The sequence below is a fragment of the Macaca mulatta genome, chromosome 7 (genome assembly GCF_049350105.2).
Source record: "Macaca mulatta isolate MMU2019108-1 chromosome 7, T2T-MMU8v2.0, whole genome shotgun sequence".
Taxonomy (NCBI): domain Eukaryota; kingdom Metazoa; phylum Chordata; class Mammalia; order Primates; family Cercopithecidae; genus Macaca; species Macaca mulatta.
In genome coordinates this window covers 72795383-72821896 of record NC_133412.1, presented here as the reverse complement: position 1 = coordinate 72821896, position 26514 = coordinate 72795383, and the positions used below count along the sequence as shown (strand labels likewise).

At 38.6% G+C, this 26514-nt stretch overlaps 1 protein-coding gene across 9 annotated transcripts in view; it reads left to right on the top strand.

Annotated features, from left to right (window-relative positions):
- ADAMTSL3 (ADAMTS like 3) overlaps nt 1-26514 on the top strand; it is a 411249-nt gene that overhangs the window by 250953 nt on the left and 133782 nt on the right. For all 9 annotated transcript variants that reach the window (XR_013395882.1, XR_013395881.1, XR_013395880.1 and 6 more), the window contains exons 11-15: nt 3514-3652; nt 4860-4910; nt 6215-6419; nt 11313-11460; nt 13093-13177. Coding sequence is in view for 6 of the 9 variants with exons in the window: in XM_015142900.3 (XP_014998386.3) it covers nt 3514-3652; nt 4860-4910; nt 6215-6419; nt 11313-11460; nt 13093-13177 (628 nt within the window). In the remaining 3 variants the exon portion in view is untranslated. The remainder of the gene's footprint in view (nt 1-3513; nt 3653-4859; nt 4911-6214; nt 6420-11312; nt 11461-13092; nt 13178-26514) is intronic.

The window sequence follows — 26514 nt, the reverse complement described above, 5'->3', positions numbered from 1 at the left end:
TCAGGGTACGCAGGCTCAGGTATGGTCTTGTTTGAAGAGCTAGAATAAATACTCCTTCAGCCCAACCTAGCTCCACATCTTTTCAGTCCTTGAAGCCTACGGAATATCAATTTACTTAGAGTCAGAAACTGGCCTATCTCCTTTAAACTACAGGTATATGAAGGAGGGCTCTTCAGTCAGTGCCAGGTTGCTGTGAATATGCAGGCAGATCTCTCTCTTCTGGAATTTAGGCTCCCCTTGAAACAACAGGGCAGTGTGGGAAGCACTGGGCAGCCCAGGCCCAAGAAGAAGTTTACATCCCTAGGAATGGAAGAGAAAACTGAATAGTGCCACAGAAAGAAAGTAAAAGTGAATCTCCCCAGTTCGCCAGTTAGTTCTTCCTGGGGCCAGGGTTGAGGCAATAGACCACTTGATTATGATCTTGCAGCAGTGATTCTCACAGTGGGCTTCCTGGACCTGTAGCATCAGCATCTCCTGGGAACTTACTAGAAATGCAGATTCTCAGGCCCCACCACAGACCTACTGAGTCAGAAACCCCAGGGTGTGGTTAATCCTCCAGGAGATGATGGTACATACTCCACTTTGTGTGTACCGCAAAGTGTCCATTGCCTCTTTAAGCCAGTGTCTTTGGATAGCAGCTAGAGCCATATTGCCATCACTATTTTTGCCATATCTGTGTTATTCCTGGACTATTATTTACTTAAGGATTTTTCTTTAAGGGGACATTTATTCAACTTAAATAAACATATTCACAAAAAGAATTTAATAGTACTACCTTAAGTGGAAATCTATTCCTTGTCACAAATAGAGCACAATCACAAAATTAATACAATGAAAACAAACCAGTGGAGTAAGTCCTCTTCAAGTTTCTACCAGCTCTGACATTCATTCAGTTTATTTTCAATTCCTCCTGAATTTTCTTGAATGTTATAAGCATTTTTATGAGGCAAAGGCTCCTTTACATCTTTGGGTCACTTATGACTCTTTGGATACTCTTACTCTGCAGAAAAACAAACATCTCTCTCTTTTGTTTGTTTTAGAGGCAGGTCTCACTAAGTTGCCCAGGCTAGATTCAAACTCCTGGGCTGAAGCAATCCTCCAGCCTCAGCTTCCCAAGTAGCTGGAACTACAGGCATGTGCCACCATGCCTGGATAATTTTTAAAATATTTTGTAGAGGTGAGGTCTCACTATGTTGCCCAGGCTGGTCTCCAACTGGTGGGCCCAAGCCATCCTCCCACTGCAGCCTCTCGAGTAGCTGGGAGTGTGGGCATGTGCCACCACGCCTGGCTCAAACATCTATTTTTTTGAAAAAAATTTATTTCTTTGTTCTTACACACAGTCATTCAGAGAGACGTTCACATTTGGATCCATAAGATAAAAGACACTTTCTACTCTAGAGGAGACATTTTATAGTGGGATTCAGCTTAGTCCAGTTGATTAAATTCTTGGGAAGCGAATAGGTGTTTCTCATACTTGGGTGCCCATGGAAAGACATAGTCAGTCCTGCTGGAACTATAAATGTGCATGAGCACTTAGCAGTGAGATCGTCTCCAAAGATAGCAGTGGATATAAGAACAGAAGGGAGATTTTAGGCTGCTTTTGGGTTTCCTGCCATTTTCTGTACACTGGCAGCATTTCAGTATATTTGTTCAAGATATAGAAAGGCAATCTGCCTCATTTCTTTTGCTTTTTGTTATCTCTAAACTGTGATAAAACAAAAGAGGAAAATTAATTGTCTCTCCCTAAATTATAAACGCTGTTTATGCCCTGTTTTCATTTAGAAGTCTATTTCTATTTAGAACAAATATATTTTTTTTCTGACTCAAGGAGCTGTAATCTCATTTTGTATTTGTTTTGGGGAAAATAAAACACACACATAAAACCCACAAGGAAAGCATTACCAAAATTTAATTATATTAGTAATCAAATCTGTGTGATGTCTGTGAATGGAATTTCAGAGTTTTTTGGATAATCAAGAAAATTAGTTCATTGATCTCTAAGGTACTGGGGTACTTAGATGGACTTTCCTAGTCTTCATCTGTAATTGTCGATGTGAGACACTTGAGATCAATCTGGATAAAGTACCTAGATTGTCATTGCCATCTGATATCGTCAACTTTCTGGCAGATATTGGCACCCAAGTAACATTTTATTGACTCCATTTGGATTTTCATTCTTGCGGTTTCGACCTTGCTTTTATAATGCATACCAGTCCGTCCTTCTGCACTTAGCTTACATCCAAGCCATGTCTTGTAGAAAGCTGTCTAGTGGTTTATAAAATCAGATTCCTCTCGACAATCAGGACTTTAAATGTATTTTTAGACCTTTAGATCAACTGGCAGAGGCAGAGCGCTTAGCTTTGGGCATTTTTTCTTTCCTAAAGAGCTCATTCTAGTTTTGAAAAATTACCTTTTTTTGAAAAAGTTTAACTTAACAAGACACTTATGAAGTGACAGGAAACTTGGAATCAGATCTTTCAGGAAATAGAAGCATCATTTTGTGACTTGCTTTTTAAATTTATAGCACTCATCTATTTGCAATGTTCACTTTCCTCAGAAACTCTACAATTTAGATTTAATAGAATCAGGAATAAGTCTTCGTTCCTTCTGTTCGAAGGCTTGTGAGACGAGGGCTGGGGAGTGACATCGGGAGATGGATTTTGTTCCTTTTTGTATAGACAATGCTTAATTCCCCATTTGGAAAGCTTATTGGTGTTGCAGGTGCCTGTGGCATCCCAAGGGAGCAGAGGAGTAAAATGTGGTACTGCATATGCAAATTATAAAATGTTATGAAAGAAATATTCAACCCAGCAATCACCCAGCGCAAGAGTAGTTCTCAAAAACATGATGTTGAATGAGAAAAATGGAAAATGGAACAAGATTTAAAACACATTATCATTTATTAAGTTAAAAACAGACACACAAAAACAGCAGCATTACATAAGACAGTTGCATATTTAGGGACACATCAACAACAAATCAAAATAGGTGTGTTGCGGGGATTGGAATGGGAGTGTCAATAAGGGAAGAAGAAAGATTACATGGAAATGAGAGAAGGGCCTTGCACAGTGCCATGATGACAATGAGGAGAAAAGACAATGAACTGAGGAGAATGAATAACTCACCTGCACCTGGGCTGCAAACAGTTCTTGAGAGGAGACTATTGTAATTTTTCAGTTAGAAGTGCTGAGAGTACTGCAGTCGGTACTAATTGTCATTCTCAATTTTGGCCGCGCATTTTAGTCATCTGAGAAGAACCTGAGAACCTTTTTTAAAAGGTACTGTTTTCCTGGATCCCAGAGACAGGGCTTCTGACTTAATTGGACCATGAAGGAACCTGGGCATTAGAGTATATTAAAAGCTCCCATGTGGTTCTGTTATAGAGCCAGGGTTGAGAACCACTGAGTTAAGTTTCTTAAAGAGGAAAAAAAAAAAGTGTGTGGCAAGTGATAACTCTGCCAAGTAAAAATGAAACGGATGCGATATTCAGACTTTCCTTTTCTAACACTTTAGGTTATCAGCTCAATTCTGCTGAATGTGTGGATATCCGCTTGAAGAGGGTAGTTCCTGACCATTATTGTCACTACTACCCTGAAAATGTAAAACCAAAACCAAAACTGAAGGAATGCAGCATGGATCCCTGCCCATCAAGGTTTGTGTCATTGTCCACACCCTTTTTACTTCATAAAGAAACAAATCAGCTTCAACTGAGACTGAGCAATCTTTGCAGGGCAACACATTTCCATTTCCTGACTTTGTCTACTGGTGGCAGGTGCCTACATTCACATTTGTAACTATGGTGCATAGGAATTAGGATACATTCCTAATGAGTGTCCGGATTAGAATTGCTATACACTGGCAGCATTTCAGTACATTTGTTCAAGATATAGAAAGGCAATCTGCCTCATTTCTTTTGCTTTTTGTTATCTCTAAACTGTGATAAAACAAGTCTAGCTTTCTCTTGTCAGTCTAGCTTTCTCTTGTTGTGGGCTATGTGTTCCTAAGTTTTTTTATAATGAACTTTTTGAACATCTCCTGCTCTCTTCATCCAAGTACAATGTCTAGTCCATCTGCCAATCATAAATATCTTCCACTCACCATTTTAGCTTTTAAACTGGGTCACCCATTATCACGTTTTGGCTTTTGAAGTGTTCACATTAAATTCAGTATAAATAATGCATTGTGCAAGGAAGTAAAAAGTTTTAATGCCAAAGCAAAAAAAGCTATGCGTAAACTATCCTATTGCATAATTTAGTACCTGCTGACTTGGATTGCCTGGGGAAGTTTCCTGGCTTACTACAATACCTTAAAATAACAAATATCAAGTCCCAGAATCCTCCAGATATCTGCCAGCTGGCTTAGGAAGAAGTGTGCAAGTGGAAAAGGAAGCGTTCTCAGTGGATTTCATTTCCTGTTACTAAACTGCCCATTTCCTATGAGCCTGGTTGAACGTAATTATTAATAGAGACCTTTCAAAGGACAAATTCTGTGAAATAAAGTGGTTTTTGAAGATCCTACTAATATGACAGTGTGTTAATATCACTGGTATATTAAGAGAGTAATGATTATAAAAAGGAATAAATTTATCTAAATTGCAAGGTACTTTTTTCCTTTAATTAATATACTGCTAGTTTAGTTTTCTATATTTTCAAATAGAACTGGAGAATTTGTGTCGTAGATATTCTTGACAATTAAAGAGATAGTGGCTGAATTTTTGGGAGTGGTTGATAACACTTGACATTTTTAGTTTCCAATTTGAAAGAGCTGTGTCTCTTGGGATGTCAAATATTGTATTAGTCAATTAATAAATGTGTTAATTTATTATAGAAATGATATTCTCACAATGATTTCATTTGTAGTGATGGATTTAAAGAGATAATGCCCTACGACCACTTCCAACCTCTTCCTCGGTGAGTTATATGTTTCCTTTTCCTTTTTGCAATTTAAGTAGTTTGCTAGGAATTGTAGCATCTGTAGCAATAGCCTAGAATGTCTGAGGGTTAGATATTAGATACTTTACAGAGCTAAGGGAAAACAGACTTCAACTCAATAATAGGAAAAATCTTTCTAAGAATTAGATGGAATAGGCTGCCTCAAAAGATGATGTTCCCCATCGCTAGAGCTGTCAAGCCTATCTTGGACAACTGAGTATCATAGCAGGAGCTCAAGTGTTGCAATTAATCAGAAATTTTAATCCCCTTTTAAACCAAGATGAATAGTATGGTCCTTCCTGACTCTGAGGTTCTGTGATTCTCTAATAATATTGTCCATTAGTATTTTACGGTTTAGAGGCAGTTTGAAGATGCAGCCACACTATATATTTTAATTGATTTAATTTTCACAATGGTCTTATGAAGGTTAAATAGGGAAGGTATATTATTCCCAGTTGACAAAAACCCCAGATGTGAGGAGCTAAGTACCTTGTGACTAGAGATTGTGTGTGGCAGTTAAGAATAAAGTCTTGGCCGGGTGTGGTGGCACATGCCTATAATCCCAGCACTTTGGGAGGCTAAGGTGGATGGATCACTTGAGGTGAGGAGTTCAAGACCAGCCTGGCCAACATGGCGAAACCCCCTCTTTACTAAAACATACAAAAATTAGCTGGGCATGGTGGCAGGTGCCTGTAATCCCAGCTACTTGGGAGGCTGAAGCAGAAGAATTGCTTGAACACAGGAGGCAGAGGTTGCAGTGAGCCACGATCTTGCCACTCCAGCCTGGGTGACAGAAAGAGATTCCATCTTAAAAAAAATAAATTAATTAAAATTTTAAAAAGGCCGGGCATGGTGGCTCACGCCTGTAATCCCAGCACTTTGGGAGGCTGAGGCAGGCAGATCACGAGGTCAGGAGTTCTAGATTAGCCTGGCCAACATGATGAAACCCTGTCTCTACTAAAAATACAAAAATTAGCCGGGCATGGTGGCGCATGCCTGTAATCCCAGCAACTAGGGAGGCTGAGGCAGGAGAATTGCTTGAACCTGGGGTGTGGAGGTTGCAGTGAGCCGAGATTGTGCCATTGCACTCCAGCCTGGGTGACAGAGCAACACTCTGTCTCAAAAAAAAAAAAAAAAAGTAAAGTCTTATGACTCCCAGTCCCAGGCTCATTCAGCTGAACCACAACTGATACCTTAAGGCCATATTTTTTGCCACCATCTTTGCAAACTTGAAACAAACAAACAACAAATAAATAATATAATTTTATTTGTTTGCTTTTGAGCTGGGAACATAATCCTTGGACTGCATGTTCCGTGTCCTGTGGAGGAGGGATTCAGAGACGGAGCTTTGTGTGTGTAGAGGAATCCATGCATGGAGAGATATTGCAAGTGGAAGAATGGAAGTGCATGTATGCACCCAAACCCAAGGTTATGCAAACTTGTAATCTGTTTGATTGCCCCAAGTGGATTGCCATGGAGTGGTCTCAGGTAAGATTTGAGAATATGCCACTTTTAATTAATTCTCATATTTTAAGGGATATTTTCTATATGCCCACCATGGTACTAGACAGCATGGAGACCAAAAAAAGTGGTAAAAGAGCATGGTTCCTACTCCAAAGAGCTTAGGAAGACAGTTGGAGGACAAGGTAAGAAAGACCACAAGCATCATCATAGGTAAAAATAATTAACATTAAGGACATTAATAATAATATTTCCATATAATTACCAGCATAATTAATATTAAGTACTGTAAAGAACAAATGTATAAAGAACGAATGTTGAAGCAGAGTCAGTCAGGAAGTATTTGTTGCCCCTGTGGTGCTTAACCCATCTTTGAAGAATTTAAACAAGCAAGAATTAAAATTTAAATTCTTTAAATTCTTTGACAAATGTAAACAAGCAAGAACCTGAGAAGCATCACTGGGTTAGGGTTAGTGTTAGGGAGATGGCCAAACAGAGATGGCTGAGCAAAGGCAGTAATGACAAGAAGTGACTCGAAGTTGAAGATTTGAAGAGATGAGCCATGTTACTAAGAATTGGAAGATTAAGTTGGAAATGCTGACACGACATGAAAGCGTGTGTCCTTGATCCAGCAGCTACTAAGAAGCTTCACAATTTTTGTGAAGACATAATATATTTTAAGTAACTGAGGCAAGATAGCCTAACATTGAGAAAGACCGGAGGCGGGCAGCCTATTTAGAAATCATCCGTGGGGTCAAGTTGTATATAAAGGAAAAGAGAAGAAGGAAAACACCCCAGAGGTATAACAAGGGTCATGTCAAATTAGCGTAGTTTTCACTTTCTAAAGAGATGACTGAGTGAGCCTCCAGAACAAATAAAATGCAGCTGGATTAGTCAAAGATGAAAAATGCAGACATTGGTATTTAATAATTTAATCTTAATCCTTTAATTTTCTGGAGAGTGAGATGTAATTGACTCAAGTTTCTCCAGCTTTCTTAAGTGATCTCCCCACACACATAGTTCATCATATACATGCGTTAATATATCTATTCATGTATTTATTCAATGTGTCAGCTACCGTGCTAAGAAGTAAATACAACTTGCTCCTACCACCCAAAAGCTTAGAATCTAGTTGCATAGACGTTCATGCAAACAAAGTTGTGATACAGTATAGTATCGTGCATAAGTAGTATCATGTGCCCAGTACTTCAGAGGCACAAGGTGGAATGATTCACTCCACCTGAAGGTGTCAGGAAAGCTTCAGAAAGGAGGTAGCACTTGAACTTGAAGGATAAAGGAGTGTCAGGTGAAGACCATATCAATCTTTTTCTGATATCCCCAGACTAAACATCATTACCCTGTAGAACTTTATTCAAACTTGCTAGGAAAGAAGTTATCAATTAATTTTTGGTCACATACTCCCTAAAAAGAAGATTAGAGAATTTTGTATTTCTTCACATATATTTAGGTTGACATTTGAAATTTCCTATCACAAGTTTAAATAATTACAAAGAATATCATTTCAACATGTTGTGAATGTTGACATTTTACAATAAGAGTGTTGCAGCATTCAAAAAAATCTGTCTAGTGGAATTTAAATGCCATGATAATTTCTGTCTTTGCCATCTTTCATTTAAAAAATACAGGAACGAGCTCTTCTTTAACAATTTGGATGTTGTGCATATTTTTCCCTTTGAACTCACATTTGCAATCTACTTTCCCCACAGAATTTTATTCTAATATAATGTATTTTTATGCTTTAAAGTCTTTTTTTAATTACAGTATTCTACTTCTCTCCAAGAAGATATATATGATCATTGAAATTAATTTATTTTACTTTCCTGTGGCCATAAGGCCCTAACTATTTAAAATATTCCTCTGAATTGAGTTAATTTTACACAGTCAAAATAACATATATATTTCAAAGTTTGGTAAATAAGAATAACAACACAAAAACTACATTTTCATTTGAGTACACACTTAGTTCATCATGTACATGCATTAATATATCTTTATAGAAGATAAGTGGAGCTTAAAAAATAGTCCATCACCAGAATGAGCCATGTTCAGCAATGATTTTATTATTAATTTTTACTATTGGTTTCTTATTTTGTTTCGTTTGGCTTTGCATGTATACACTGGGAAAGCCTGTTCATATAAATCAATAGACCAGGATGGAAGGATTTTATTTTAGCAAGGTCGTTCAGTTCTTTGAACTCTTGAGTTATGTGCCAAAATTCATGTGATGGTCTATCATCAAAAATTATTTTTAAGGATCTGTCTGCTGGCAATTTAACTCTTCTTTCTATTTTGTTGAAAGCAAAGAATATCATCTCAGCTGCAAAAGGATTTGTTATTGAGACATTAGGGACTTTCACTTTCTCAGCCCCAAATTAACATTGTTTCTACAACTGCAGAGCTTGTTTTCAGCTCTCATAAGTCCTAGTCATATGTTTGATGTTGGCTTTAGAGCTTTTATATCACCCTCCATCCCCATAAATATCATGACTTTATCATTACATGTATTATCAGAATAGAGGATGTTAACTAGCTCTTCTCATGCACCATACTTCACCCTTAATACTTTTCACTTTTTTCAAAAATCAAATATATTCTCAGTGATGAGGATTTTCCATCATTGAGGACATATGCAGCTCCACAGAGGAGTTCTGGAACTGTTGTAAACACTGACAATGCCATTGGGGGAAGTGTCTGGCTTCCCAGAAGGGTGGTTTAAAAGGAGAGGATGCTCCTTTGGATTAACCAGTTGTAGTATAGTTATATCTTGTACTGTTTTCTTTCTCTTTGGGTGAAACTTTTTCTTTCTTGGCTAAAACAGCCACTCAATATTATATATATCTTGAATTGATAAATTAGGGGGTAGGTGAGTCAATTTTCCAAAAACAGGGTAATCTCAAACTTCACTGAACTCATTAAAGTTTTTGTTCAGTGGTTTCAAGAGTGGCATCATGAACTAGAGAAATTTCCCAATATTCTGCCTAATGTGCGTACACTGAGAAAAGCCTCCATATCCTTGAAACATGTCTTTGAAACTTGTCCCCAGGGATACCCAGGCACAAAGTTGCTTAGGGGGTCAGAAAATAATTTTCAAGCTCCTTAAAGCAGTGACTTGGCCATGGCTTTGGCAATAGATGGCTCTGGGAGGGAATTCCACTCTGCCTGTTAGGAACTGTGTGACCTTGAGCAAGATCCTTAGATGGTGGGCCGTTTGCTTATCTGTTCAATAAGCCTGAAGCTACTGACCTAGAAGTGGGTCAGGAGGATTCATGAGATAACAAATGAATGAGGTGCCTGTCCCATAGCAGGTAACCAAAGGCAATCAAGAACTCTCAGCCCCTCCCTGGGGTGGATCCAGAATTGGTGGGGTCTGAAGCTTGTACAGATTTGAGGGGACTCCTCAAAAACAAGAATATAAAACACAAATATTGAGTATTGAAGAGAATGTTTATTTAGAATAAGAAAGGAAATTATAAGAAATTATAAATTTAAAAAAGCTGACAACAACTAATTGTGAACTCTGGATTTAATAATGATAATATTTAATAATGATATATTAAGTGATGTATTAGTTATATTAATAATGATGTATTAATATGGGTTCCTCAGTTGTAACAATGGCATCACACTAAAGCAAGACATTAATAATAGGGAAAATCATAGGGGGGAAAAGGGGTGAAGGGGAATATTGGGGCTTTCTGTACTGTCTGCTCAATATTTCTGTAAACCCAATACAGTCCTCAAAAAATATAGTCTATCAATTTTTTAAATGCGTACATATATATACTCCCCAATATGCAGATTATATTAGTCCATTCTCACACTGCTATAAAGATACTACCAGAGACTGGTTAATTTATAAATGAAAGAGGTTTAATTGACTCACAGTTCCACATGTCTGTGGAGGCCTCAGGAAACTTACAATGATGGTGGAAGGTGAAGGAGAAGTAAGTACCTCCTTCACAAGGCAGCAGGAGAGGGAGAGAGAGCATGAAGGGGGAAGAGCCCTTTATAAAACCAGCAGATCTTATGAGAACTCACTATCCTGAGACCAGCATGGGGAAAACTGCCCCCATGATCCAATCACCCCTTCTCAGGTCCCTCCCACGACAAGTGGGGATTATGGGGATTACGATTCAAGATGAGATTTGGGTGGGGACACAGAGCCAAACTATAACACAGATAAATGAAAAGCTAGTCTCGATTTTTATATGACATGAAAACATTCCACTCATAGGCAAGAGTAACTTTCAAATCATAATCAATTAATCCAAGAAAAAAAAATGCTGCAAAAAAATTCAGGAAAACATAGCATATTTTTATTAACTTTAACTGCAGGCAGTTATAGTTATAGATGTATCAGGATACATCTGTAGTATTTTTTTCTATAGTGTTTGGCTGAATTATCTTTGATGGCCTCATTTTATGACAGCAGTTTTGCAAGACTGACTTCTATAGTCAGAATAGAAAAATAATCTTCTGGCATAATTCATCAGAATTTTATTATATTTTTATTGACAGTTCAGAAAGGTTTCATTCATCTTCAAAAATTATTTTGGGTAGGGTCATGTAAACTTTTAATCAAACTTGAGAAAACTTGTAACAAGTTTCTTTGATATTTGAGCAGTAAGATTTCAGGGCATTTTCAATTTTCTTGAACTATGATCACACCTTAAATACTTTTTCAATTGGGAAGTAGAACAAGGTTGTACAAAAGAGGGGCCTTGAAATACAAGCATCACAGAAAATTAGCCTCGGTACCCTTCCTTACATAATATTTGTCTAAAAGTCTTTTGTGTTTAATATTTATGTAGTTTAATGGCTTTCCTTTGCATATGATAAAATATTGCCTTTGTGGTTCTCTTAAAAATAATGCATTGGCTTCTCTTTTCTTCTTTGAAGTGCACAGTGACTTGTGGCCGAGGGTTACGGTACCGGGTTGTTCTGTGTATTAACCACCGTGGAGAGCACGTTGGGGGCTGCAATCCACAACTGAAATTACACATCAAAGAAGAATGTGTCATTCCCATCCCGTGTTATAAACCAAAAGGTAAGTCTGTGGTGCATTGTAAATTCAAATCAAATAGTATTTTCCAGCTCCCATTCCAATATTGTAGCATTTCCCTTTCAACTTACTACTTTCTTATAAAAATTGTTTTACTGACAGATTGCAATAGACCTTCCCATCTAGATAAAGAAGTTAGATATATGTGAATTATTCATCTTGAGGGAAAACTGAGCTCCTGTTGATTCCGTACAGATGGAGTAGCTCCTATCTATCTAGTTTTATACTAACATTTCTTGGTGGACGTAAGAAAATTAAATGCAGTCTCTCCCTTGAAGAAAAAGAAGGAGAATGGCAGAGTGGGAGATTAAAAAAGGAGGGGAAGGAAAAGTAGAAGGAGGAAGAGAAAGAAGAGCAAGAAAAAGAGGAAGAAATAGAGGAGGAGGAAATTATTCTTTTCTCAAGATTCTCGTTCTTCTTTGTAGCTACCTCTCCACTGGAGTGTAAGATTTTTGAGGGAGGAATGATGTCATCTTTATCATGTGTACTAATGCATGGAATGAATGAAAACTTCCAGTTCCCATTGGAGATCTATGGATGCATTTATAATCTCTCCAGTAGTTCACATTTGTTCTACATGAAAGAGCGGAAATGGGTAGCATCGATGGATAGGAGGATTTGGCATCATTTCTCTGATATATGATCTTCTCTGTACATAATTATTTCCATATTCTTTAATGTTAATCATCCTCATGAAAAGTATCTTCCATCTTGAAATTGGAGAAAAGATTATTCCCAACTATTAGTAAGGACTCCTCCTTAGTATTTGAGAGAGGATGGTAAAACTCTCTTTTGTTATTTTTGGGTTCATTATTCATACAAAGAGCCTCATAATTAGCCATCCAATAAATATTTTTCAGTATGTCTATCTTGCAGAAAAATCACTAGTTGCCATGACAGGTACAGACATTGACTACATAACTCCATCAGTGAAGTCTTTTCTCCTTCTTTCTGCACTTACGATACTTTCATAGCCACTTTCATTGTGTCCACAGTTTCCTTGAAGAACCCCAAAGTTATTTTTATTTCTCACTTCATAGATAAATTATTCCTTTCTTCACATCAAGGAGGCTTCAAAGGACAGAAAGGGGCAACAGTTTGTTTTTCCATGCCAGATGTAATTGGTAATCATCTCCCTCAACAACTACAACAACAGTAAAAGTTTGAGTAAACTATAACACAGACTCTTTCATCCCTCCCAACCTTCTTAACTTTCATGTTATTTGTCTTTCTCTATTAATGTTTGCATTCTATGGACAAAAATAAAATGTAACCAAAGATAGCAAGCTGATATGGTTGAAGTAAGAGCTTCAATGTATGAACAACAGAAATTGGTATTGATTTATAAAAGGCATTTTTATGTTAACTTTGACAGCATATTCAACTGTATCATGATCATTTTGGTTGCTTTTTAATAATGTATTAATTTTTAAAAAATACAACAGAAATGTTTAATTAATTCCAGCAGCCACCTAATGTATTTTACTAAGGAACTCAACTTGCATTTGAAAAACATGACCTCTTTATAAATGAAATCTTCAGCCAATATGATCATATATCCAACTCCTTAATGATTAATAGTAATTAAGCTTATTGTTTATGTTCTCTTTTTCTTAGAAAAAAGTCCAGTGGAAGCAAAATTGCCTTGGCTGAAACAAGCACAAGAACTAGAAGAGACCAGAATAGCAACAGAAGAACCAACGTGAGTCCAGGACCCTTTATGGGAATAATCAGGGCATAGCCAGTTAACATGATATATGTAATTTTTGTACTCATTGGAGTACAATGATACATTTAATATCCGAGTGACCTGGATTTACAGACTCTAGAGAGCTTGAGCTGGCTAGAGTTTTTCTTTATTTCACAATTCAGCAGTCCTCCTTTGGCAGTTTCTGTGAGCAGCACAGAAAAGAACAGTGTTACTTAACTCAAAGCAGATCCAGTGGTCTGTTACACTTAAGAGATTGGGGATAATTTCTAGGTTTTAACGCATGTGATTTGACCATGAACCATCATAGTATTGTACAAATAAACCTATCATTCCATGGGTAAGTCATGGTCAATCTCTATAAAATTAATTAAGTTGGAATGCATTAGTTGCTTGAGTGATCATAGGGAAATGGAAAGAACAAGGTACTAAGAGTATTGGAGCTTAGAACCACCCCTGCTAACTACATGACCTTAGACAAGTCTAATTTTTCTGTCTCTTATTCTCCTTACTTATAAAAGGGGCAGGTTGGGCTTGATCTCTCCAGGGTTCATTCCAACTCAAAAATCCAATGACTACCATCTGCATGTGATTTGATGAATCTGGATTGTAACAGTGCCAGTGGAAATTAAGAATCAAGAGGAAATCAAAGAAGCATTCTGGAGGTGGTTATATAGGGACAAAAAGAGAGCAAGAAATCAGAGGTGCTCTGAGATTTCTAGTCCAGGAATCTATAAGAACAACAGCACCAATGATAGACTCAAGTAATTGAACAGAATGGCTGATTCCATGTCAAACATGTTAAGTCTTTGGTGCTGACAGGCTGTCTATGAAGAGAGCGATTCCCGGAGCATCAGAGGAAAAGGGGTCTCAGCAGTAATCTGGCCACTTTCCCTCTCGGAGCAGGCATTTCTTCTTCAACACCTTCAGCAATATGCAGAGTTCACTGCATTAAGAGAAACCTCATTCTCGTGTTGGGCAACCCAAGTTATTTGCAAGATCTTTTTCTTCTGTTGAGACAGAATAGACCTCCTAATTTGTGTTCTCTGAAGCAGAAAAAAAAAATACATCTATGCCCCATCCCATGTGACAAGTTTTCACAAATATGAAGAAAGCTGCCATGGATCCTGAGAGCTTTGTCTTTCCCAAGTTCATCATTCTTAGCCTTTTCAGCAGGCTTCATGCACTGTTGTTTTTAGATCCTTTCCCAACCTCCTATGCTTTTCAGAACCCACTCTCATTTGTCAATCTCCCTTTTTACTGTGGTCCAGCCCAGTGGTGAGCCCCAGGGCAGTGTGGGTTACTTCTCTCTGAGAAGGCACATGTGGCAAAGTGGTGTGGGCCAACATAGCTGGCACATCACACTCATGACAAGCACAGACTTCTTCACGTGGACCACTGTCAGTGCTAGCTATGACCACAGAAGAAACTGTGGACCGTGTGAGGGCGAATGGCTTCACAGTATTTGAGTAAAAAGAGAAGAGTGTTGGGCTCCTGACAGAAGCTTGGAGATTTAGAGGAAGAGGGGGAATCAAAAGAGGAAGATGGTGAGGGAGTAAAGTAGTGAAGAGAGGGAGGAGTAAGACCCAGGAAAGCTTATTATTCCAGAGACCAAAGGAGGAGGGAGTTTAAGGAGGCAAGCAGCAAACAGGATTCAAATCTCACAGAAAGACAAGGAAAATCCATGAGGAAAGAGAAAAGGCTGCTTTGATTAACAAGAAAGGCTTTTTCAGTGAATTCTAGAATAGTAGCATTCAAAGGGTGGAGAATAAAACATTGTGGATATTTCAGAAATAAATTTCCAAAAAAGAAGGAAATGGAGCAATGGGTATTTGAGTACTACAGAAGGAACAAAGATTGGTAGTCAAGCTGATGGAAAAGCCTATGTGTATGTGTTTGTTATTTTTCATTTTGAAGTTAGGGCAATCTTAAACAAATTAAAAAGGGTTTTGCACAAGTCAGTTAATATCTGTAGACCTTCCAACTATACAAGGAAGGCATTAGGCTAAATGCTGCTGGAACCTTCTCCCATCTCTGATCACCTACAATCCTGTAAGGGAAGGAGTCTACAGAAAGAAAAGGGTTTGAGACACTTGAGAGAGAGTGTGTAGTTGTCACAGAAGGAAGGTCACAGAGTCCTCTGTCTAGAATGATGGGTCCTACCAAGATCTTTTGTTTTCAAAACACAGTTAGATGACAGTCGATAATCCTTCTGTACGTCCTCTTTTGGTTAATAGGATTGCAGCCCATCCAGTTCCCCAAACTAGAAGCCTGGAGTCTTTCTTGGCTCCTTCTCATTCTTCCCTGATGTTTAATTAGCCACTGAGTTGTGCCGACTATATTTACTAAAATCTTCCTTGGTTCCAGTTCCTCCTGTCCATCCAAACTACCATCCTTGTATAGGTCCTGAAGTCAATTCCCAGGACACCTATAACAGCTTTCTAATTTGCTTCTGAATTGCTTCCCTCAAATCCACCCCTACACAACACAGCCACCAGAGTAGTCTATCTAGGTAGGGTGCAAGTCTAATTCCTTTTTTTTTGAGACGGAGTCTCACTCTGTCACTCAGGTTGGAGTGCAGTGGCACGATCTCGGCTCACTGCAACCTCTGCCTTCTGAATTCAAGCGATTCTCCTGCCTCAGCCTCCTGAGTAGCTGGGATTACAGACACGTGGCACCACGCCAGGCTAATGTTTTGTATTTTTAGTAGAGATGGGGTTTCCCCATGTTAGCCAGGATGGTCTCGATCTCCTGAGCTCATGATCCACCCGTCTCGGCCCCAGAAAGTGCTGGGATTACAGGTGTAAACCACCGCGCCTGGCCAAGTCTAATTCTGTCTTTGCAATGTTCAGAATATCCAAATGTCTCCCCATCACTTAAAGATTTATGTGGGTTCATATGCCCAACAGGACATGGCAGGGTATTACTCTTCCTGCTCCCCAGCCTTATGTCTGGCCCCCTCCTTTTTTTTGCCTTGAGTGGGATGCTCCAGCCACACTGACTTACGGGCTGTTTCTTGCCCACAGCAAGCTGTCTCTTGCCTCCTTCTCTTTAATCACACTCCCCTCTTAGTTGGGAATGGCTCCCACCTGTTAAGTCTTTTTCTGTAACTTTCTTTTTAATCATAGAAAATTGCAAACCTATTTAAAAGAGGAGAAAACAGTGTAATGAACCCCTATGTCATGTTCATAACCCAGTATCAACAATTATCAACCCAGTGCCACTCTTGTTTCATTGAAACCATCACCACTGCCACTACCCTCTGATCATTTTTGAAGCAAATACAGACAGCACATCATTTCATTCATAATTATGTATCTCTAAAAGAAGTTTTTAAAAAAATTAACCAAAATACCATCAGATACTGTAGGAGTGGGGCTCTATCACCAACATTTTCTTTTTATTTCGGCTGCCAGATTTTTTTTTAATCATGTAAGAGATATACAACATAAAACTTACCATTTTAACCATTTTGAAGTGTACAGTTCAGTAGTGTTAATCACATTCACATTGTTGTGCACCCATCACCACCTCCCATCTCTCGAATTTTCTCATCATCCCCAACATAAGCTCTGCTCACCTTCAGCAATAACTCCCTACTCTCTCCCACTAGACTCTGGTAACCTCTATTCTACTTTCTGTCTCTCTTTCATTCAACAGCACTTTTTTTTTTTTTTTTTCCCCCGAGACGGGGTCTGGCTCTGTCGCCCAGGCTGGAGTGCAGTGGCGCGATCTCGGCTCACTGCAAGCTCCGCTTCCCGGGTTCACGCCATTCTCCTGCCTCAGCCTCCCGAGTAGCTGGGACTACAGGCGCCTGCCCCCACGCCCGTTCATTCGCCAGCATTTTAAACAAACACCCCAGGTAACTTTGGCAGGGGAGTGGGCATATCTAAGTTTGGGAACCACTGGATCAGATAGTCTCTAAGGTCCCTTTAAAGTTCAGAAAATATTGTTTACTTTATTGAATTAGAAAAGGGGGATATCTACCGGGCGCAGTTGCTCACGCCTGTAATCCCAGCACTTTGGGAAGCCGAGGTGGGTTTATCACCCAAACTCAGGAGTTTGAGACCAGCCTGGCCAACATGGTAAAACTCCGTCTCTACTAAAAATACAAAAATTAGCCGGGTGTGGTGGCACATACCTGTAGTCCCAGCTACTCAGGAGGCTAAGGCAGGAAAATTGCCTGAACTCAGTGAGCTGAGACCCTGCCACTACTCTCCAGCCTGGGTGACATAGCGAGACTCCGCCTCAAAAAAAAAAAAAAAAAAAAAAAAAAAAAGAAAAAGAGAGAGAAAAAAAAGAAAAAAACAGAAAAGGGGGATATCATGGAAGCTACAGTGAGGTTCAGGGCCTATATTCATTCCAAGGCTGCCTTTTCTGTCAGCCCCACCTGACTTTGCTAGCGGTTTCTTCCTCCTCATATTCACAGAGCAAAGCTAAAAAGCTCTTTACTCCTGAAGGACACCACCCTTTCCTCCCCCTTGTTGGAGACTGAGCAGACAGCACCTGTTCCCTGGCCTGAGCAGCTGCCTCTTCCCACCTTCCGCAATCTCTCCCTCTGTGGTCTCTCTGCAATTTTCCTGCATAATTCACACTGCCTGGCAGTTTCTGGCTTGGTCCTAGCCATCTAGTGTGAAGTTTATAGTTTCCTGCCACCACTTCTGACTCTATTCATTCCCTCGATTTCCAAACAAAACCGCAGCATATCTCAGCTTCCAGTGCATCCTTTTATTACCACTGTCTTTTGTGGTTTGGGTTTGGGGATGCTTCCTTGTTGACAATGAAGGGGAGGGTGAACGCAGCTGTATTTTACATCCCTCCAGTAGAGACTGCCAAGCCGGCCTGGAGGAGATAAATATTTCTGCCTCTGTGGTTTACCATGGCTCAAGCTCTGAATTTACATAGGGAGCGGATGTTCAAAGGGCTTTTTTGCTTTTTTTTAAATTAGGAAAATAAAAATTATAGCATATAAATCTAAGCCAAGGGAACTGCAGTACTGACCTTCTTAACTTTCAGCTGTGGAATGTGTTGACAGTTGATATGGTTCATTGGTTCATGGTTGTTTTAAAAGTTCCTCCCTGGAGCCTCTTCGTTTGTTTCAGCAAACTTGTTGCCCTCGCTCTTGTTTTTCATATACAAAAACTAAGGAAATAGGATGGACTTAGCACACCTTGTATGTTTCCTTCACTGCTGTCTTAACTTCTCCATTTGTGGAGATTGTATTTCCTAAAGTCAAATTAGGTGACATTTCAGGAATCTGTTTTTCTAACAACAACAGTGATAACAACAACTAATATTGTGAAGTGCTTTGTGCCAGACCTTGTTCTGAGTGTTCTACGTGGATTAAGTTGTTTAATGCTCACAACAACTCTATGAGGAGGTGCTTTTCTTGTCTTCATTTTGGGCTTAGGAAACAGAGGCATAGAAACGTAAAGGAATTGTTTTGGAGATATTAAGTGGTGGACAGTGATTCTATGGCACATAAGACTAGAAAGAGCTGCAGTTTCGTGTCAGATGTACTGAATTCAAGTCTAACCCATCCTTGGGTTTATCTAATGGAGTAGACAAGGAAGTGAGTGACTGCATGATGGTGTTGTAAGGTTGCAATGCATTATAATTACATTATGGTGTTATTTGGGATCAGGGATGGTTTCCGGAAATAGATGGTACATGAACTGAGATCCTAGAGTGTCCTACAGCGTCAGAAGAGTAGCATGTCAGGTATTTGGAATAGAGGCTTGTGTGCAGGCTCACTGGCCCATGTAGACCACGCAGGTTACTGAGGTGGTCTGATGGGGTTGAGGGGCCGGGGGATGGGCGGGGGAGCAGTAATGGCAGCAAGGATGCAGCTGGAGGAGACAGCAAGTCTTGAGGGTCTTCCATGGTTCACTAAGGAGCTTAGACTTTATCAGCAGGCTGTGGGAGCCATTTAAGGATTTTAACTAGAGAAGTGACATACTGTCAGTTACATTTTTGAAAGATCCCTCTGGTGACCTGCAGTTTGTTTCCAGTTATTCACAATGATAAATAAAACTGCAGCGAATTTCAAATTGCACATCTCTAATTGTCTCATTGGACGTAATTTCTGGCATGGAATTTCTGGGCCAGGGATAGGCATTTAATTTCTATTGTCAAATTTCCTTTTAGAGAGAAATCAGTGCTGGCTTCTCTTGCCAGCAGCAGTTCCTCCAGCTTGCCTTTATCCCCATACATTCATCAAAATCAGGAGATTATCTTTTTTTTTTAATGTTATTTTGTAGTATTTTTTATGGTTCGTGTTTTGCATTTAACTTTGATCCATGGGAAATTTACTTTCACATGTAATATGTAATCTCAATCTAACAATTTTTCCAAATAATTAACCAATTGCCCTAGCACTATCTGTTGAGTAAACTACCCACTTTGGTTTTAAAATGACATCATTGTACACATAATACTCCAGTGCCAGTACCATATTATTTGAATTACTGTGTCTTTAAATACTTTTTTCTATTAAACTGTGCAAGTACTCTGTAATTGTATTCCTTTTAAAAATGTTACTGATTGTTCTCACCTAACCTGACATAAAACTTTAGAGTTGTATTGTCTGTTTGCAACTTCCCGCACAAAAAACTGCTTCAGCAGTTTGGCTCAGAACTGCATTTTTTTCTGAATTAATTAGGGGAGAATAAACATCTTTGTAATTTTGAGTCTTCCCATTCAGGGGTGTGTGGTCTCTCCATCTATTCAGGTCTTTAGGCTTAGAATCCCCTGAGTATTTTATACTTCAGTTTTCCTCATCTGTAAAATCAGGAAAATAATGATCTTTATTCATCAGGTCATGGCGAGAATTATATTAAATAATACATGTAATGTGCTTAGCATAGTGCCTGGCAGCTAACAGTAAGTGTGGCTGAATTCTGGGAAAACTGGTAATTTTAGTATATGTATCTGTAGATTTGTATAGTGCAACATACACACACACACACACACACTCTCAGAGTTATGGACTACTTTATTGAACTGTTTTGGTTTTTTCCAAAATTTTTCTGTTAATTTTAGCACTTTTCATAGCTGTGTCATTTTCAAATATGATGATTTTGTCTATTATGTTTATTCTTTCCTAATATTTACACCTGCTTTTTTGCTCTTCCACTGTATTTTCATTTGTATTTTTCTGATCTCATTTTGTTTATTCTTTTACTTTTTACATGTCTGAAGTCATTTTGTCTTATTTGTTTTATCTATAGGTTTTAAAATTACCAGCTGGGTGCGGTGGCAGGCCTCTGTAGTTCCAGCTACTAGGGAGGCTGAGGTGAGGGGCTCACTTGATTGAGCCCCAGAGTTCAAGGCTGCATTGAGCCGTGATCACACCACTGCATTCCAGCCTGGGTGACACAGCAAGACCCTGTCTCTGGAAAAAAAAATAAAAAGAGAGAGAGAGAGAGTCTGTTTTTAAAAGGAAAGTTTAATCCATTTAAATGGAGTTTTATTGCTGATAGTTCCGGTCTCCATTTTAAATATTTCCTTGTTTCTGATGTTTTCCTACATGATCTGTATGAACTTGATTTGTTTTCTATAATAGGAGATTTATCTACTATAATTTCATTTTTTAACAAACTCAAACCTATATAATTTTTATCATAAATATCAAGAATGGTGCCATTTCTGCTGATTTCTCTAGATTTAAAATGAGTAAATTGGCATTTGTTGTTGTTGTTGTTTGTTTTTCATTTTGAGATGGAGTCTCGCTGTGTCACCCAGGCTGGAGTGCGGTGGTGTGATCTCAGTTCACTGCAACTCCACCTCCCAGGTTCAAGCAGTTCTCCTGCCTCAGCCTCCCTAGTAGCTAGAACTGCAGGCGTGCACCACCACACCTGGCTAATTTTTTTTTGGATTTTTAGTAGACACGGGATTTCACCATGTTGGCCAGGCTGGTCTCCAACTCCTGACCTCAAGTGATCTGCCGACCTTGACCTCCCAAAGTGCTGGGATTACAGGTGTGAGCCACCATGCCCTGCCAGATTTCATTCTTTTTAATGGCTGAATAGTATTCCATTGTGTATATAGGCTATATTTTCTTTATCCTTATCCATTTATCTGTAGGTGAGAACTTAGGTTGATTTTGTATCTTTACTATTGTGAATAGTGCTTTGACAAACATACACATGCAGATATATTTTTGATATAATGATTTATTTTCCTTTGAGTAAATACCCAGTAGTGGAATTCTGGATCAAAGGGCAGTTTTATTTATTTTTATTATTTATTTTTATTTTGTTTTATTTTATTTTTTGAGACAGTCTTGCTCTGTTGCCCAGACTGGAGTGCAGTGGTGCGATCTCAGCTCACTGCAAGCTCTGCCTCCCGGGTTCACGCCATTCACCTGCCTCAGCCTCCCGAGTAGCCAGGACTATAGGCACCCGCCACCACGACTGGCTAATTTTTTTGTATTTTTAGTAGAGACGGGGTTTCACCGTGTTAGCCAATCGGTCTTGATCTCCTGATCCGCCTGCCTTGGCCTCCCAAAGTGCTGGGATTACAGGCGTGAGCCACCGCGCCCAGCTGGCAGTTTTATTTTTAAGTCTTTGAGAAATCTCCATGGAGGTTGTCCTAATTTACCTTCCTACTGACAGTGTTTAAGTGTCCCAAGATACGTTTTTCTTTCACTAATACATGCTGACGTTTTTCTTTCACTAATACATGCTGCCTTCTTCTCTTACGCTGAAGAATGATTTTAGCAGTTGGATATTTGTGTTTTGTTTCCTCATTCTGGAAATAGAAAAATAAATTATCTAAAAGAGCATTGTCAAATTGTCTTTGGATTCATATACTGTCATCCTGCATGATCTTTAAGTGCTTCTGTATCCTCTGATACAGGTGAGGCTATGTAGAATAATGCTAGCAGCTGTTGTATACCCTTTGATTACTTCTCTGTACCTCAGTTTTCTCATCTGTAAAGTGGGCATAATAATATTTCCTGATAGGGTTGTTGTTAAAAGAAAATGATACAATTTGTTTGAAGCACTGAAGACAGTGTCTCACAGGAATAATAATGCAATGAATGTCTGATGTTACTATTTTTATTTTATTGTACTTATTGAGCTTTCAACTCAGATGTCATTACATTTAATCCTCACCCAATCCCATTAGGTAGGTACTATTATTGTTCTTATTTTACAGAAAATTACTACCTTTGTATTTGAATAACAGTTTTACTGGACTCCTATTCGTACGTCTCCTATTCTCTCTCTCTCTCTCAAAACTGTTACTGTATTTTTTCCTGATTTTGAATGTTGTGTGCATCTGAGGTACCCCTGTCTTTTTGTTCCTATAGGAGACTTACTTTTTGTGTCTAGACACCTCGACAATTCTTTCTTTATGCTCAAAGCTTTGTTAGCCAGGTATACTCATTTTCCATAGCTGCCAAGACCACAAACTTAGTGGTGTAAAACAACACAAATGTATTATCCCACAGTTCAGTGGGTCAGAAGCCCAGTAAATTCAGCTGGTGTCTCTGTTCCAGTTCCCAGTAGGCCAGGATCAAGGTGTCTGTCAGCATGAAGTCTTCTTTGGCAGGAGTCTACTTCTAGGCTCATTAGAATAATTGGCAGAATTCAGTTCCATGCATTTGTAGAGCTGAGATCTTCATTTCCTTGCTGGCTGTGGGCTGGGAGATTGTTCTCAATTTCTAGAGGCCACCTGCATTCCTTGGCTTATGGTCTCATCCATCTTTGAGCCAGCAACAGTGGGTGAGTTCCTCTTACACTTCAAATCCCTCTCGCTTATTAATCTACTTATATTTCTGACTCCAGCCAGAGTGATGTCCTTGTTTTTAAGGATGTCTGTGATTCGGTTAAGCTCACCAAAGTAATCTGGGATTATCGTCCCATCTCGAGGTCACACCTGTAAATTCCCTTTTGCTGTGTATGGTAATGTATTCACACATTCTAGGGATTAGGGCATGAGAGTACTTGCAGGGGTGAGGAGCCATTATTCTGCCTACAATTCTAGGTTTTTATGTTCATCATTTTAATTACTTTTTCCTGGAAGAGAGTGTACCTTTTCAGGATGTATTTCAGTCACTTTTTTCATATTTTATTTCTGAGCACCTTTTCTGTTTCATGTGTTGGAATCTCTACATGAAGAATCTGGTTTTCTTCAATATTGGATTACCTAGGTTCTCTTTAACTTAGTCCCTTAAAATTGTGCTTCAGAAAATCAATTTTATAGAGATGTAGTTTACATACAATAAACTGTGTCTATTTAAAGTGCACCATCAATGAGTGGTTTTTTTTTCTTTCTTTCTTTTGAGGTGGAGTCTCACTCTGTTGTCCAGGCTGGAGTACAGTGGTGTGATCTCAGCCCACTGCAACCTCTGCCTTCTGGGTTCAAGTGATTCTCCTGCCTCAGCCTCCCGAGTAGCTGGGATTACAGACATGCACCACCATGCCTGGCTAATTTTTTTGTATTTTTAGTAGAGATAGGGTCTCACCATGTTGGCCAGCCTGGTCTCGAACTCCTGACCTCAGGTTATCCACCTGCCTCAGCCTCCTAGAGTGCTGGGATTATAGGCGTGAGCCATCACACCCGGCTAATACGTTTTGACAGATGTATATATCCCTCAAACCCCAGTCCCACTCAAGATCCAGAACATTTCCATCCCTACGAAAGTTTTCTTTGCAGCTTCTCTTTCTTTCAATGCTTCATTCACTTGCAAGTCTGGCCTCTGTGTCATTAATTTGATCTTCAGCCATGTGTCTTCTGTTTTTTCCTAGTTCTGAATTACTTGTTAGACTTGTGACAATAGTGTTATTATGTTTCACAGTTGGTTTCCTCAGCTCTGCCATTTTCCATTTTACTCTGTTGTTTTATCATCTCATCTTGAAGCTCTCACATCAGTGAAATGTTATTCTTTTTCAGTTCTTCCATGTGCAAAGACATAGGTAACACAACCTGTTCCTCTGGTTGTTTTTTGCCCAGACATGGCTCTTTGAATGTACTCCTTTCTTCCTTTAAAAAACAAAATTGGTGAGACAAGATTCAGAATTGTGTGGTATAATGTCTTTAAATAAAAAATAATACATAGAAGGAAATCATGCTGGATCATGTGTAAGTATTTTTTAGTTGTCATGGGTTGTTTTTTTTTGTTTTTTTGTGTTTTTTTTTGTTTTGTTTTTTTTAACCTTTAAGTCACTTCTTGTTACTTTGGATGGAGCTAACATTTACTTTTTAAAGGGACTTTTTAAAAAATCATTGAAAACCAGCTTGAAATATACAGAAAACCTAAGAGGACGTTGAGTGTAACCATTATTTGTCCTGCTGGGAGTTGAGGTGAACATTTTTGTTTGTTTGTTTTTTTGAGATGGAGTCTCACTCTGTTGCCCAGGCTGCAGTACAGTGGCACAATCTTGGCTCGCTACAACCTCCACCTCCTGGGTTCAGGCGATTCTCCTGCCTCAGCCTCCCAAGTAGCTGGGATTACAGGCGTGCACCACCATGATTAATTTTTGTTTTGCTTTTTTTTTTTAAGTGGAGACCGAGTTTCACCATGTTGGCCAGGCTAGTCTCGAACTCCTGACCTCGGGTGATTCACCTGCCTCAGCATCCCAAAGTGCTGAGATTACAGGTGTGAGCCACCCTGCTTGGCGGAGGTGAACCTTCTTACCTCATCTCTTCTGGAGATTCTCAATCACCAAGATATAGAAGTTCAATTTGAATGAAAATATCTACTTCCCATTAAAACAAAATCCCAATTTGTAAGTTTTTATTACCAAGGAGAAAAGAGAGAAAAAAATGACCGTAAGGTAGAATATGCACATGCTTAGAAACTTTAAACCTTTTAAAGATATAAAGTAAAAACCTCCCTCTTTAAACATTCTAGTTCCTGACACTTTCAGTTGCTTCTAGAAGAGAGAAATTATACATAATCCAGGACACATACAAACATGCTACATATGAGAGAGTTCATATACTATGATCTCTTTTTTCTAAAATCAAAAAATAGTATATAGGTGTATATAGATAGTGTATGTTATAGACTGTAGCATATATGTATAATGTATTTATTTCATGTAACAGTCTTCAAGAGAAGACTGTTCTTTATCAATTCATACCTAAACCCATGTCCTTTTAAATGACTACATATTATTACACTATATGGATTCCTCATCTTTAACCAGTCTCCTTTCTGATTCTACCATAAAAGTAGCAAAGAAAGAAAAGAAACATCAAATATTAACTCCAGCATTGCCCCATCCTGGGAAGCTGAGCAAGCCCTCACATGGAATCTGAGAATTAGAGAGAAGGGTTCCACACTAACAATTTTCAACACAGTGAACAACATGTTTTGTGTTGATTGATATTTCTTTGCAGGACACGTATATAGCAATGGCATTTCATTCTGCTGATTGGGGGTGTGCTTTTTTGGACAACTATATTCAAGTCTTGCCTGGGGAAAAAAGGTTGGATGACTCTGTGAGAACCTTACAACCCTGTCTTTCTGAGGTTAGAAATATTAAGCTTTGGAACTGCGTCTTAAACAAACATCTTAGCAGTGTTTTCTCAAGTTATTTAGTAGAATGTAATCCCATGGATAAGGGTCTGTATTCACTTAAGTTTATGAAATGATGCACATAATATTTCTCTCTTAAGCATTTGTATTATGCATTTGTATTTCATAGTCTTTGGAAAAGTTTTGCGGTGAATAAATCTGTTGAACATTATTGAGCTCAAAGTTTTCAAAACTTATTCTATTACTGAACCCTTTCTCCTCTATCACTTATTAATATCTCAGGATATAAAGTGTTTCTTCAGAGTATCTTAAATATATCTATCCCTACGGAATCTTGTTTTCAAATTCTGTGCAGGAGTCCAGTAAAGGACCAGATAGTAAATATTTTAGGCATTGTAGGCCAAATGGTTTCTATTGCAAATATTCAGTTCTTTGAGGTAGCACAAAAGCCATAGACAATAGGTGGAAAAATGAGTGTGATTATATTCCAGTAAAACTTTAGTTATGCACAGTAAAATTTAATTTTATGTAATTTTCACATGTTACAAAAGATCTTTTTTTCTCCCAACAGTTTAAAAATGTAAAAATGATTCTCAGCTGGTGGGCTGTACCGAAGATAGGTGGGCCACATTTGACCTGCTAGTCATAGTTTGATGACCTTTGATTTAGTAAATAATAATTCAGAATAAGAATTAAATGCTTTGTTCAGCAAGATTGTGCAGTATTTCTTTTGTTTTAAAGAAGATCCAGAAGCTTTGTGCACTTGTATATTAAACATAAAAGAATATTAAGGCTTCATCTACTCTGTAAAAAGTGTTTAAGATAACCTAAAATTTAG